We start from the raw sequence: 14,259 nt of genomic DNA, 5'->3' as shown, positions 1-14,259 counted from the left end.
AAACGTAGAAATGTTGATATCCAAACAGCTAAACTAAAAATAGCTTCACAAACACTCATGAGTAGCTGAATGTTTAACCAATTATATGTACCGCACTACATAGTTAACTTATATATCTCCTAAGTAATCCCTACATCATTATCTATCTTTCAATTTCTAACACATCGTTGTTCTAACATACACTTCTAACATTGAAACAGGAGAAACAAGAAACAATATAGGATAGAGATAGAGACTTTTATTTCACTAAAAAATAAAAAAGCACACGCATAACCTAACTTCCCTTGCGACAGGCATGTAGATGTGCATACATGAATTAAGTAAATTAAGCAGTAGCAGAAAAACATTCACACAGTTAAGAGCTTCTGATAGAACCCTAGATATATAGTTTCTTCTCTAGATACTGAAAACGTAAATCTTGAGTACCTTCCCTCATCAGAAATCCGAATAACTATAAGAAGCCACCTTCCATGCTCTAGAAATCTTGCTTCTTTCAACTTGCAACCCATCTTTCTATACAATTGCACGCCATAAACATATATATATATATATATATATATATATATATATATATATATATATATATATATATATATATATATATATATATATATATATATATATATATATATATATATATATATATATATATATATATATATATATATATATATATATATATATATTAGGCTGGATAATGACCAAGTCTAAGCTCCAAATCCAGATCGTCCTCTTCACTGTTGTTTTGTATGTTGTCTTTATTTTGATGCACACATAAGGGATTGGTGTAGAAATTCAAACCCCTTTGTCTCCAATCCTGTCCAAACAGAAGCTGAGGATCCCTTTGGTTGTCTACACACAAAACCTCACTGTATTGTACATGTGAAGGTGATTTGGCAGCACAAGCGTGTGAGGGAAAACATAATTGATGGTAGTAGTTGTAATTGATGTCTACCTCTGAAGCAGGAAGAGTGGAATAGTAACTCCCTCTTGGATTTGATGCATAGGTATTGGTGTCATCAAGCTTGGTTGAAGTTGAAGGAGGAAAAGTGGGTTTAGCCTTGTTGGCCCTATCTTTTCTGTGTATGTTCATGTGTCCACCCAAAGCCTGTGCAGTGGTGAAGCCTCTCTTGCAAAAGACACACTCGTAGGATCTGCCGGTGCCCATCTCATCATTGTGCTCCGCTGAGCGATCAATTTCATCGCTTGAGGTTTTGGAATCTTCTTCCATGGTGAAGAATGAATTGTTAATTGGGGTGAATATGAGGAATGTGGTGTAAGAGGGAAGAGTATTATAGAAAGGAGAAGGTGGAGAAGGTTTGAGAAAGAGACAAATGAAGGACATAGGCATTACCTAAAGATAGTGAAGTGAATGTGGTGTAAAGTGGAAAAGTCTTAGAAGTTTGCTTGGAGATGTATTCTGTTAGCCGGCTGTGGATTCATCTCAATATCATACTAATATATTTTTTTAAATTCTCGCTTAGTTTTTTTAATCTTCATTATGTTTTCTTTATCATTTATTTCTCTCCCTTTTGGACTCTTGTGCCTTTCATCTACCTAAGCACCTCTTTCATTTCCAACCATCCCACCTCTTTTTTCTACACGTATATAGCGATGAACATATATGGATGGATCATGAGTCTTTTCCTTTAAAAGGTTAGGGTAGTACCAATTAGATTAATTCTTATGATTGTAATAATGTCTAACTCCTTAATATCTAATATCGAACAAAAAATATTTTTTATCAAGATATTTGCTCACTTTTTTTATTTTATTTTTTATCTTAATGCTTTATCTATGTAACACCTTAAGATAACCTAACCTAAGAGCTGGAGGCAGGTGGAGGTTATTGTTTGTTGTATACACAGAACGTTCTAATTCGATAGCAAACAAATAATTCAAATGTAAATTGTGTTGGTGAAATCTTTTGAGAAAAACCATAAACAATTTGATAGATTTTACAACTTTTGATAAATCGATCACCTTAAAAGAAGTTTGTGTGTAACTCGTGGCTTTGAATAACTAAATTGTATGACGTTTTGTTATTCAGTAACAGAGTGTAGCTGTTAAATCCAACATTAGGGCTAAATTATATAATTGGCACCTAAATTGCTTTTATTCGTTTTATAATTTATTCGCTTAAATAGTAGTTTGGTTATAGTTTTCGTTAGATTTTTTCAATGTGATCCTACTTTTTTTTTTCAATTTGATCCTAGTATTGGTCAATTTTATTCAATTTGGTCTTTTTTACTAACGGATGTGAACAGTAACCGTCACGTTTCATTTTTGTAATTTTTTTTGAATTTTTTGAATTTTGAATTTTTTTTTTTATTTTTTGTTATTTTTTTATTTTAAAAAAATGTACACGTGTCAAGCTCATATCATGCCACGTGTCATTTTTGTGATTTTTTAATTTTTTTAATTTTTTTAAAATTTAATTTTTTTAATTTAAAAAAAAATCCACGTGTCAAGCTAATATCATGCCACGTGTCAGAGTCAGTTTTTTATATTCAATTTGGTCCCAATATTCGTTAATTGTTTTCAATTTGGTCCTAATTTTTTTTTTAAATTTAACATTTTTGTTCTTCTCCAAATTGAGACAAAATTTAATTTGTATATATTAAAATGCATATTTTTGTTAAATATATTTAATTTAGAATTAGAGTTAGTTTAAAATTAAAATGAAAAAAAAAACAATAACACCATTAATTTAAAATTTTAAGAGGTTAAAAATATTTAATTTTAAACCAACTATAATTTTAAATTAAAAATATTTAATAAAAATATGCATTTTAATAAGAATATCCATATAACATTTATATACAAATTATATTTTGTCTTTGGAGAGAAAAAAAATGCTAAATTAAAAAAAAGAATAATTAAAAACAAATAACGAATATTAAGACTAATTGAATATAAAAATCTGATTCTGACACGTACATGATATTAGCTTGACACGTGAATTTTTTTTAAATTAAAAAAAATTAAAAAAAAATTAAAAAATCACAAAATGACACGTGACATAAGCTTAACATGTATACATATTATTAAAAAAAAAAAAAAAGAGGAACCAAAACCCAACTAAAAGAAGTACATATAAGAACTAATCATTTGACCTTATAACCTGATATTATTTAAAAGTTTTCACATACTGTTTAATTTTCAAATTTTAATAATTTAGTAGTATAGTGACAACTAACTTTCAGGGCATTTTAGCTGTTAATTTGATTATAATATCAAACATATATATGCTTAAGTTAATCCTTTCGTTCAGAAAACATTAGAATGATAAGGATATATCACACTTCTAATTAACTATTTGGTTAACTTAATGTTTTCATATGTCATGTAAATGCTAGAATAGTAACATCTTTAACAATGATCTCCTTTAGATTTTACTTTGATTTTTTTATGATTAATCCGGCTGCATGTGAATTAAGAATACTCTGCTTAAATTTTATGGCAAATTAAATTAACAGAATTTCTCTTAATCTCTCTCTCTCTCTTTATATATATATATATACATATATATATATATATATATATATATATATATATATATATATATACTTTTAACTACAAAGCCTCTTAATTTTATATAATATATAGCATAATATCTTATGCAGTCCTCGATTACTTTTGTAGTTATATAGATGGAAAGAGGTTAAAGTAATGTGGAAGGAATATTGAGTTTAATTCCATCAAATCCATATGGGCATGTAATTTGGTCAAGTTTTCTTACATTAAAAATATTACTTTGGTGTGCAAGGAAATTACCATGATAAGTGAGTGTAATTTTTTGAAGAAAACAAATGTATCTATCAAAGGCTAACAGCCCCAACATGTACCCAAAGGATTACGTTCAAAGACCCCTTAGAAAGCAGAAAAATCGAAGCATGGCATTAAATTTTACAGGTCCAATCTGTTGATACCAAGAAATTCAATTTTCTTCTCTTCTTCTTTTGCCTCTTGGGGAGCCAAATTAACTCAGTCTAAAAGGATATTCCACGTAGATATTTCCTAGGTATGACACAGCAAAACCCTGCTCATTGAGATGACACACTTAATTTGTTTACTTTGGTAACTAATATATGATCCTGTGATGGAACAGATTCTAGAGCACAGGAGATACTTATATGCTAGAAGCAAGAAAAGAGCTTCACCCTCCATTAATTGTTGAATTTGCGTGGAAATTTTTAACATGAAACAGAAATGAATCTTCGTGTAAAAATGGAAGAGAACATGCCATGTGTATGGCTTGTCCTTGTCTTTTTGGTCTTTTTGGTATCGGAATTAGTGGCGACACACTGCGAAATCATTATCACAATCAACGTCGTTAAGGAGGAAGAAAAAACTCATTTAATTAATCAACTTAAGCTAGTTCCTTCTACATATTGTATGCCTATGTTGTTTAGGTCTATTATTTTCCTTTCTATTTTAACAACAACAAGAAAGGGCTAACACAGGTTATTATACACACGTGTATATGTGTGTATATATATATATAGAGAGATAATATTTTGTGTGGTAGACATGGTTTTTCTCTTTCCATATTTGTTACAAGAAAATATTATTATTTATGACCATATAAACAATACTATTATATCACATTCTCATCACATTTCTTTTCTTCAAAAATTATATATAAAATTATTTACATTAAAAACATTAAATTACTTTCTAGTATCGACTAAATTAGGATGTTATTGGAATCGGTCACTAAAGGTAAAGAGTTAATTTTTAAAAACTTCAAAAAATATTAAATTATTTTAAAATGATTTAACTATTTTTTTATAAAATAAATAAATATTTGTATTAGTGTTAGATTATTACTAACTTAACATTATTTAATAGAGATGTTACACGAAAATTTGAATAAAAATTAATATGAAATTAATGTCGATTTACCCAACATTATTAAAAGTCATATCTTTAAAAGTCGACATTAATACATTAATTTATATGATTTTAGACTTCACTGGAGACTTGTGATGCAAATTTGATACTATATATTAACTTTTATGAAATAAAGTTAATAATAGAGAGAAAAAGAATAGAGCATCAAATACTAGAGTTTTCTGTGTCTTATTATCAAGGGGGAAAAGTCCTTATTTATAAGTACAAAAGACAACTTAAAGGGTACAATTCAAGGGTTATATACTTAATGTAAATAATGTAAATGTCATTAATATTAATCAAGCTGAGTAACTGTCAGCAACTCAATGGACAATCCATAAATTTCATAACACTTCCCCACTCCCCCTTGGATGTCCATTGATCAAAGAACGTGACTCATAAAAACCTTACTGGAAAAAACCCTTTGGGATAAAAACCTAGTCAAGGAAAAAGAGTACATCATTATTCCTTCAATACAATATTATTCATCACATATTCTATTTCTCCCCTTTATGTAAACTTACATCTTTAAGATGACGAGTCCAATCTTGTGAACCAATTGCTCAAAGATTCTCCTTGGTAAAGACTTTGTAAATAAATCTTTAATATATCATTCTTTCAATTCAGCAATACATGCACTATTATTTTCTTATATGGTTGTTGATTTCATTTTTTCTCATGTAATGCTAAAAATTGTATGATTTGACGATGTTGCTATTATGGTTTGTTTCACTGACTGCCATGAAATCATTGTGTCACCACATGTGAAAAAAATATATTATTTGTGATCAATTGTTGTGAGGATCAGATAAATAACTTGCATCTACATAACTCATTTGATTTTGAATCAGTTGGATAAAATAAGCCTATATTCAAAGTACCCTTAAGGTAACGAAATATATGTTTTACACTTCTTGTAAGTGAATAATTATATATTGCTTAACAAATTTACAGCAAATACTATATCAAGTCGATTACAATAAGCAAAATACATTAGTGCTCTTATGACATGAAAAATATAGTATTTCTTAACCAAGAAGTTCTTCATCATTGTGAGGTCTAAAAGGACATTTATCAACATCTAACAACCTAACAATTGAAGTGCAAAAATGATATAACTTGTCCATATAGAACCTTTTAAGCGCATTCATTATATAAACCTCTTGATGTACAAAAACACTTGTATTTAAATACTCAATTTGTAATCTTAAATAACATTTTGTACTTCCAAGATCTTTCATCTCAAATTCTTTCTTTAAGCAATCAATTGTCTTTGTGAACTCATTAGGAGTTTCAATGATGTTTATGTTATATGCATAAACAACAATTATGACAAATTCATTTTTTTGATATTTTCACATAAATACAACGATAAGTACCTTTCTTTTAACAAGTACTTACAAGGACAACTAACATCTTGATTGCTTTAATCCATAAAAGGGACTTGTTCAATTTTATTGAATAATCCACTTTAGAATTTGCATTGTTGGGTAAATTAAACCATTTAGGATTTTCACATAATTATCATTCTTTATAATATTGTTTTGCGCAAAAATCCATTTGTACTCAATGAGTTTTACACCTTCAAGTGTGCGAACTACAAGTCCAAAAACCTTTTATTTAACAAGCAAATCTAATTTTGCTTCTATTTCATCTTTCCATTTGGCCAATCATTTCTTTGTTGACAATCTTGATCCTCATTGTCACTCATAACATTCATCGTTATATTATATGTTAAAACATCGTCAACATTGACTTCATTTTTGGTTCCATATTATCTTATTCATGACATAATTTTTTTGAGATCTCATCATTTTCAACAATTTCAAGTACTTGTGGTTCTTTTGGAACCAAATTATTAATTATGTTAAATGAATCTTTTGTGATTTACACCTCCTCGATTAGGTCATCTTGTCCTTTTAGCTCCTTTTTCTCATTCGAGGATTTTTATCTTTGGAACCAATAGGCTTACCACGCATCAATTGTATTATGAATTAATATCAATTATATTTAGAGCATTTAGCAGTTGGTATATGTGATTTAATTACCCTATTTTTGTTAGTAAAACACATCTGATAATTGATTAACTAATTTGTGAATGAATTATCATTTGAATTTCGAGTTCACATTCTTTTGTATGAGGATCAAGAGAGATAATGACAGTTGACAAATCAAATTGTAAATATGTCTCCTATCCAACATATATTCTCAATCGTCTTTAAAGACTCATCATGGTCCCTTTTGGTGGGAAAATTCGATCATATACAAAAATTCTTAAATGAGACAATTAGGTTACTGACTAAAAACCAACTGCATAATAGAATAATTATGATAACTTGTTAGCTTGATGCGAATCAATCCTATAGCATGTAAAATTGCATATCTCCAAGTAGTCATTGGAAGATTAGCTCTCATAAGTAATGGTCTTGTAACAAACTTTAGACGTTTTATTCATAATTCTACAAGTCCATTTTGAGCATGAACATATGTTCTACTAGATGTTCAACTTCAATTCCCATTGACATACAATACTCATGAAAAGCATAAGATGTAAATTCACCATCATTATCAAGATAAATTTTCTGAAACGGATAATCTGGGAAGTGATCTCTTAACTTAACTAATTGTGTTAATACTTTGCAAATGCTTGATTACAAGTTGATAATAAACAAACATGTGACAGTTGATGCATCAATTAAACCATGAAATATCTAAATGATCCACATGATGGGTGCATTGGACCACACAATCACCCTGTATTCATTCCAAAAGATGAGATTGACTCATTTCTAAAGTTTTCTGGTGATGGTCTTATTATCAACTTTCCTTGTTAATATGTATTACATGAGAAATCATTGGATTGAAGAAATTTTTGACTCTTAAGTGGGTTTCCACAAGAGTTTTCAACTATTTTTTCGCATCCTGATAGATCTAGGATGACCCGACTTGATGAAGGATTTCCTTTTTCCTTTTTAAGATGATTGAATATGGTGTGAGTTGATTAAGAAAGCTAAGTGAAATCCCCACTGGACATTAAGATAGCAAGCTATCTAGATGTGAAGGTTCCTTTCACAAAGCTCAAGAGAAGAAGATGATGGATTGATTCAAAACAAAAAGAAAATGGAAAGCACATAAACCATAGAAAACCAAGAACAATTAATGGAAGAAGAAAACATAAAATGGAAAGGAAAGAAATGGCAAAAATGTGAGAAGCACGCCACTACAAGGCTAGGCTAGAAGTCATGGCAACCTTGAAGATGAGTGGATGTGTGTCGTCACTTACTATGCAAGATAAGGCTTAAAAGTATTCACTCCCTAGGGAGGAAACTCTCACAAATGGTTGAGACACAAGAGTGTTTTTACTTCAAAATGTTCAACCCTTTTACATGTCTAGGAGCACCCCTTATATAGAAGAGTTTAGGGGCCTCTAAGCAAATAAAAGATACCTAAGGATGTCTCTACAAAAACCTAGCCCTAGCTTCTAGAAACTAGGTCAAATAAGGTTACAAAAATGAGAGACAAAAGAGCCAACTATGGTGTGTGCAAGGCTAATTTCTTTCTAGCACAAAAGGAGACAAAGAATGTGTCTCATATGTCTCCAAAAGGTGGCCAAAGTGTGCTAAAAACAAAGGAGACCAAAGGTACATAGGTACACTTGTTTTATGCCTTTTACTTTATGCTTTATGCCTTTGCTCTACTCTCTCATCCACATCATTTATGCTCCCCAATCACCATGCGCCACCTAGCATTGCTTTCTTACTCCTAATTAACCTACAAAGCAAATAAACATAGATTAGCATGTTGGCTTAAGTCAAGTCAACTATAGTCAACAAGTCAAACCTAGTCAAAGGTCAACAAATCAACTAAAGTTGATTCAACTAAGTCAACTTAGGGAATCAAAAATAACAAACACAAATGAAAGGGATGAAGGATTAGTGAACTTCCTTTCTAAACATGCTTAGTCTTCTTAAGCATGTGCCTCCATCCTTGGTTGGGGTCAATCCTTTATCACAACTGATCATGCCAAACAAGGAATTCCTTTTTGATTCGTAAACTTATGGTTTACAATGACATGCATTTCAATTGTACTAATACATGTGTAGTAAAAGCCATAAGAGAAAAGTGATAATTTCTCCAATATAGATTTTTCTTAATATGATATCTTGATAATTTCTCCTTCATTGTTTCTCTTAATATGATATCTATTTAGAGAAATATCTTTAGAACTTAATAAGTTTCTATTAGACTTCTTTGTAGAAGTGTAGTAACTCTTCTAGAGCCTTTAAAACATTATTTGTGATATAAAAATAATATTAATATTGACTTCTTGAATAAGCAAATAAGAGAAAAATAAATTAATATTCTTGAGAGTTTAATTCTTGCACTATTAGCAAAATACAATATATTTAGTCTATCCAATATTCTTGCATATCAAAATGATCATATATATCAAAATCCCTTCTGATATCAGAGCCTGATGGGGAAGTAGGGTGATATTTATTAATATTAGGTTAACATATATTACGATAAATCTGGTAATATGGATTTTAGGTTTATTTTAATTTTGTATAAATCAAACTGGAAATCTAGTTCCTTTGATCTAGATCTTGAGATGAATTGTAACAATAAGTCCCGAGTCATGGGCAGTAAGCCTATGTTACCCATATTCGTCCTAAGATTTAGATCTAGCAACGAAGACTAAAAAAAAGAGTTTTTGTAAAACCAGATTTATTGGATATATGGAAACTTAACATTGATAAATGATGCCTTATGAAACCAAATGACGGTGAGATACCAGATATCATACAAAATGAGTAGCCTCCTTCGATCTCTTTCCCGTCGTCTTTCTATTAAAAGTTTTGCCTCATCCTCTTCTACCTCAAATAGGTCAAATCAAAATTTGCTCACTGAGCATAATCAAACACATGAGGAAATCCCTCAAAGAAATAATATCTTCGAAGAAGAAGTTTGCTTTGAAGATATTAACCAAGCAATAGATAACTGGGAAATACCGAAGATTCCACAGGATGAACTGTATATCCCAGAAGAAAACAAACATGTCCGAAATTCGAATTACATAATCAAAACAGTGGAAAACAATATTCCGCTCGACCTTGAAGCCAGAAAAGAATTTCATCTTCTCACAAAACAATCAGTGGCTGAACATGCCAGAAAATACAAATATTTACACATAGGATGTATTCAAGTAGCAGTTAAACCTTTAGTTAGAGAAGGTCTTAACGCCTCAATTCTCATGTGTCTTAGAGATACTAGGCACAATGATTTTCATGATTCCTTAATAGGAACTGTAGAAACAAGTCTTGGACATGGTCCTGTATATTTCAATTGTTTTCCCAACAAAACGGTGAGTCTTTTGGATAGAAATATTCTAGACTCACTATTTCTAAACATTAGGCTTCATGGATTAAACATGAAGGAGGGATCTATTCCCATAGCATTGCTATATAAAATACAGTACAAGGTTATGAATACCTGTAACTCTAGAGTTCTACTGAAAACTACCGATAGGGAAACTACTTTATTTGTCACTGACATGGCCAAAGCTAATGTCACAATCCTAGACTCATCAAATGGAATGAAGTCGATTTACCCACTTCTTGGCTGTTAGATAGGGCTACTCCTAGTGCTCCAAGGCATACTCTTGAACTTCAGGAAATAAGACAAACTGAGACAGGAAAAGTAGAAATCATCTTTGACAGAAGAAATTCCTTTTCCTCCAGATCTGAGGCTGCTAGATCAGAATACAATTCTTCTAGGAGATCCTTCTCAACAGCCTCACAACATACTTATCGGGGTAGTTCTTCTAGAATAATTACTCCTGAAGCCAATCTCCAAGGTATAGAAACAATCAATTCCATACCTAGGTCCGTTTACCAACAAAATGAAGAAGAAGATCATAGATCTATTTAATCTCCAACCTATTCTTCTCTTAATGAACTTTATAATACAATCTAAGTTCATTATTGATAAATAGTCACTTCGAAATTTTTATTCGAAGGAATTACAACCTCAAAGAAATTGGTTTTTTAAAAATTACCAAAATCCTAAAAGGGTTATTATTCAAGGAATCTATTACAATTTTCTTGAAAAGGTAAAACTAAATATCCCATTTTTTGATTGGTTTCATGCTTATACCATAAAAAGTGATATAAAATATCTTTTCCAAGAAGAAATCATAGATTTCAAAACCACTAATGTCATCACGATATGGCATCTCAAAGATGGAGAAAAGGTTCAAACCGAACTACCTCCAAAAACACAATACCAACTCCTTAACCTTAGGGCTGATAAGGGAAATCCAGTAATAGCTGCACCCTTTAAAACCAAAGACTTAAATGAAGAACTTTCTTCAAAGGATATCAAAAGCCTTATGGAACAGGCCAATTATACAAACAAATATCTTCAAGTTTTAGGAGAAAAATTAATCTCTCCAAAAAATGAACTTCTGAAAATAGGTTGTTCTTCAGGGCAAGCATCTACCTCAAAACAATTAGAAAAATCTTTGTTCAAACCTTTCAAAATAAGTTAGAAGGCTAAACAAAACCTATTAAAAGCTAAAGCCACTTCTGATCAAAATCATGGTGAATTATTAAATAAAATTAATAATTTATTAATGACGGTTGTTCCAGATACTCCTCAACCTATCGAAGAAACTTCTTCAAAACTCAAAATTAGACAACCTACAAAAACCATAGCTGTCCTAGAACAAAGCTCAGATAATGAATCTGAACCTAATACTCCTTCACAAATCAATCCAATCTTGGTCACTGCAAACAAGCAATGGAAAAGTTTAACTAAACCAACAGCCTTGGATCTTACTGATGAGTGCGTACTTTTGCCTCATTCAGTGTTTAATTTTAGGTATTTAATTGAATTTATGTGCTTAAAGAGTGATTTAATTGATAATTCTGATAATTAGGCTATTTGAGCATGTGTGATAAAAATGTCTTAAAAAGTGATTTTTAGTTGCATAAATTATTTTTGGATATTTTAACGTTTGTTGATGCAGCTGAAGTTAAGATTAAGCTCATTCAAGGTGGGAAAATAAATTGATTGAAGTTACAAACCACCTTTAAATAAGGCTGAAATTAGTAAGTTCTGGAAAAATCACTTATGCACCCCCTAAATTACATATACACTCCCCTATTTCCTAATGGGTCACACAAAAAATCTATTATGCACCTCTGGTTTCTATTAAGTTACACCTCTCCTACCACTTAAACTCCACTCAACCAGATGATGCCATGTGGCGATCCTCAACTCTTAAAATTGGCCAACCAACACATGCCACGTGGGCTTAATCTCCACTAAAGAATTTGAGCCAATAACCTGTTGCCACGTCATAGTCTTCATCTCCACACAACCAGAAACCCTAGCCTCCATCTTCACCATGTTTCTGCCGTCGGGAGCACCAGCACCATCGGTGCATCAAGTCCGGCCACCACAGTTCAGTCTTCTTCTTCCCACACCAGCAGCCATGGCAGCTCCCCTCCATTCTTCATCTTCTCGCGCCATCTGCACCGCTGCAGCAGCAGAAGAGCTACCGTGTTGAAAGCCAGAACCAGAAACGCGCTCCAATAGTGCCATCACCTTCATGCCGTTCCCGAGAACGCAGATCTGCATCTTCACGCTGCCACCACCATTACCGCGAGCACTTACAATGCACAGCACCAGCAGCGTTTCTGCAACCTCCTTCATGTCGCAGCAGCGCAGCCACTATTTTCGCACTGCAACAACGCCTCCATCCTTGCGAGCCGTCACTGTTCATCGGAGCAGCACCATGCTAGGAGTTCGTTCACCTCCTTCACGCGTATGCACCGTGAGCCACTTCTGCCACCATTGTTCGACTGCAACGACAAGCCTCCGTGCGCAGCCAAAGGAGGAAAAAACCCTAATTTTGGGAGAGAGAAGGGAATGACACGTGTCAGCCTGCTATTGCACAGTCAAACTGGTCAAAGCTGGTCAAACAGTCAACTTTGGTCAAATATTCAAATCTGGTCAAAGACTGGTCAAACTATAGGGGTTTAACTACAAATATTGATATTTTGGATGTCTCTGCAAATTTGGACTACATGATTAAAAATGGCTTATTTAGAAAATTAATAGAAATATTATTTGGTCATAATTTATCAGATATATTTAAATAATTAATTTATTTAATTATATCATAAATTATTAACCAACTATATTTGTCAAATAATTTATATCTCTCCAAATATTTTTAAATATTTATCTTTATCTTTATTTTAAAAGATATTTGAGAGATTTTAGCAATATAAAAACACAGTCCAATTCCTATATAAAGAGACTAAGGGAGAAGCAGAAGAAAAAAGTTCGAGACTTCGGAGTTTTGGAACCCTTAGGGGTGTTAGTTTTGAAATGGTTGAAAAGCCAAGAAGGGGGTGGTTGAATTGGCTAGTTAAAACTTTAGGCTATTTTTGCAAGCTAAAAAACCTCCTCTAATTAAATCAAATAGATCACCAAGTTAGGATGCAAACAGTACTGAACTATACACTTTCAATCGATCAAAAACAAAGTTAACAAAAATTAAAAATTTTTTTTAAAAAAAATCAAAAAAACCACAGATTGACACGTGGCACGTTGACTAACGGCGTTAGTCAACTCTGTTTGAAAGGGACCTAATTGAAGCAATTTTCAAAAGTTGGGATGCAATTGACACTTTTTTAAAAGCAGGTACCAATTTGACACTCTAGTACCAAACTGGGTACCTTACGATTAATTAAACCTTGATTTTACTAAACAGATTCTGTTCTGGTATAATCAATCGATTGAAACTGAAAAACAGTCGACTGAAATACTGGGAAAAATGCAAAAATGTGAATTTGAATTTTAAACCAGAAACAATGCTCAAGAATGATCAAGATCAGTTCCAAATGATTATACAAACATGCTCAATGCTTCAGATGCTATGAAAACATGCAAGAACATGAAAAAGATTATTAAAGCATAAGTTCTTGAAACTTTAAAATGAAAATGCAAGAGAAAAAGGTTGGAGAGGAGAGGACACCACGAATTTTTATATTGGTTCACTCAAACATGAGCTACATCCAATTTGTCAAGACAACCTGAGCTTGACTTTGCACTATTTCAAAAGTTTTACAAAGACTCCACCCTTACACTTCCAAAATATGCAAAACCACCACAAAAGACTCTTGAATCACACAAGAATCACACCAGCACAGCAAGGACCCTCTTGCAGACCTGGAAAACCACCAGGCACACACACAAAGCTTGAGACACATTGAGCTCATGCAGCTGGTTCAACACCATCCTCTTAAAATGTGAGTACACAGGGCCTCTATCCTCTGGAGGATTATAGGG

At 31.9% G+C, this 14,259-nt stretch overlaps 1 protein-coding gene across 1 annotated transcript; it reads right to left on the bottom strand.

Annotated features, from left to right (window-relative positions):
• Positions 1–662: 662 nt before the first annotated feature.
• On the bottom strand, positions 663–1,374 carry LOC146884689 (uncharacterized). The gene has a single exon (XM_085675368.1). It carries the CDS (start codon positions 1,349–1,351, stop codon positions 686–688), a length of 666 nt encoding a protein of 221 aa, XP_085531494.1. The 5' UTR covers positions 1,352–1,374; the 3' UTR covers positions 663–685.
• Between the last annotated feature and the right edge of the window lie 12,885 nt (positions 1,375–14,259).

This window comes from Vigna unguiculata, chromosome 7, assembly GCF_037176805.1.
Source record: "Vigna unguiculata cultivar grain cowpea cultivar isolate G323 ecotype 2 chromosome 7, ASM3717680v1, whole genome shotgun sequence".
NCBI classification, from domain to species: domain Eukaryota; kingdom Viridiplantae; phylum Streptophyta; class Magnoliopsida; order Fabales; family Fabaceae; genus Vigna; species Vigna unguiculata.
This window is presented reverse-complemented; position numbering and strand designations above follow the sequence as displayed.

Coding starts and splice junctions, on each gene's coding strand:
- LOC146884689 (XM_085675368.1), bottom strand. CDS start 1,351: ATGCCTATGTCCTTCATTTGTCTCTTTCTCAAACCTTCTCCACCTTCT.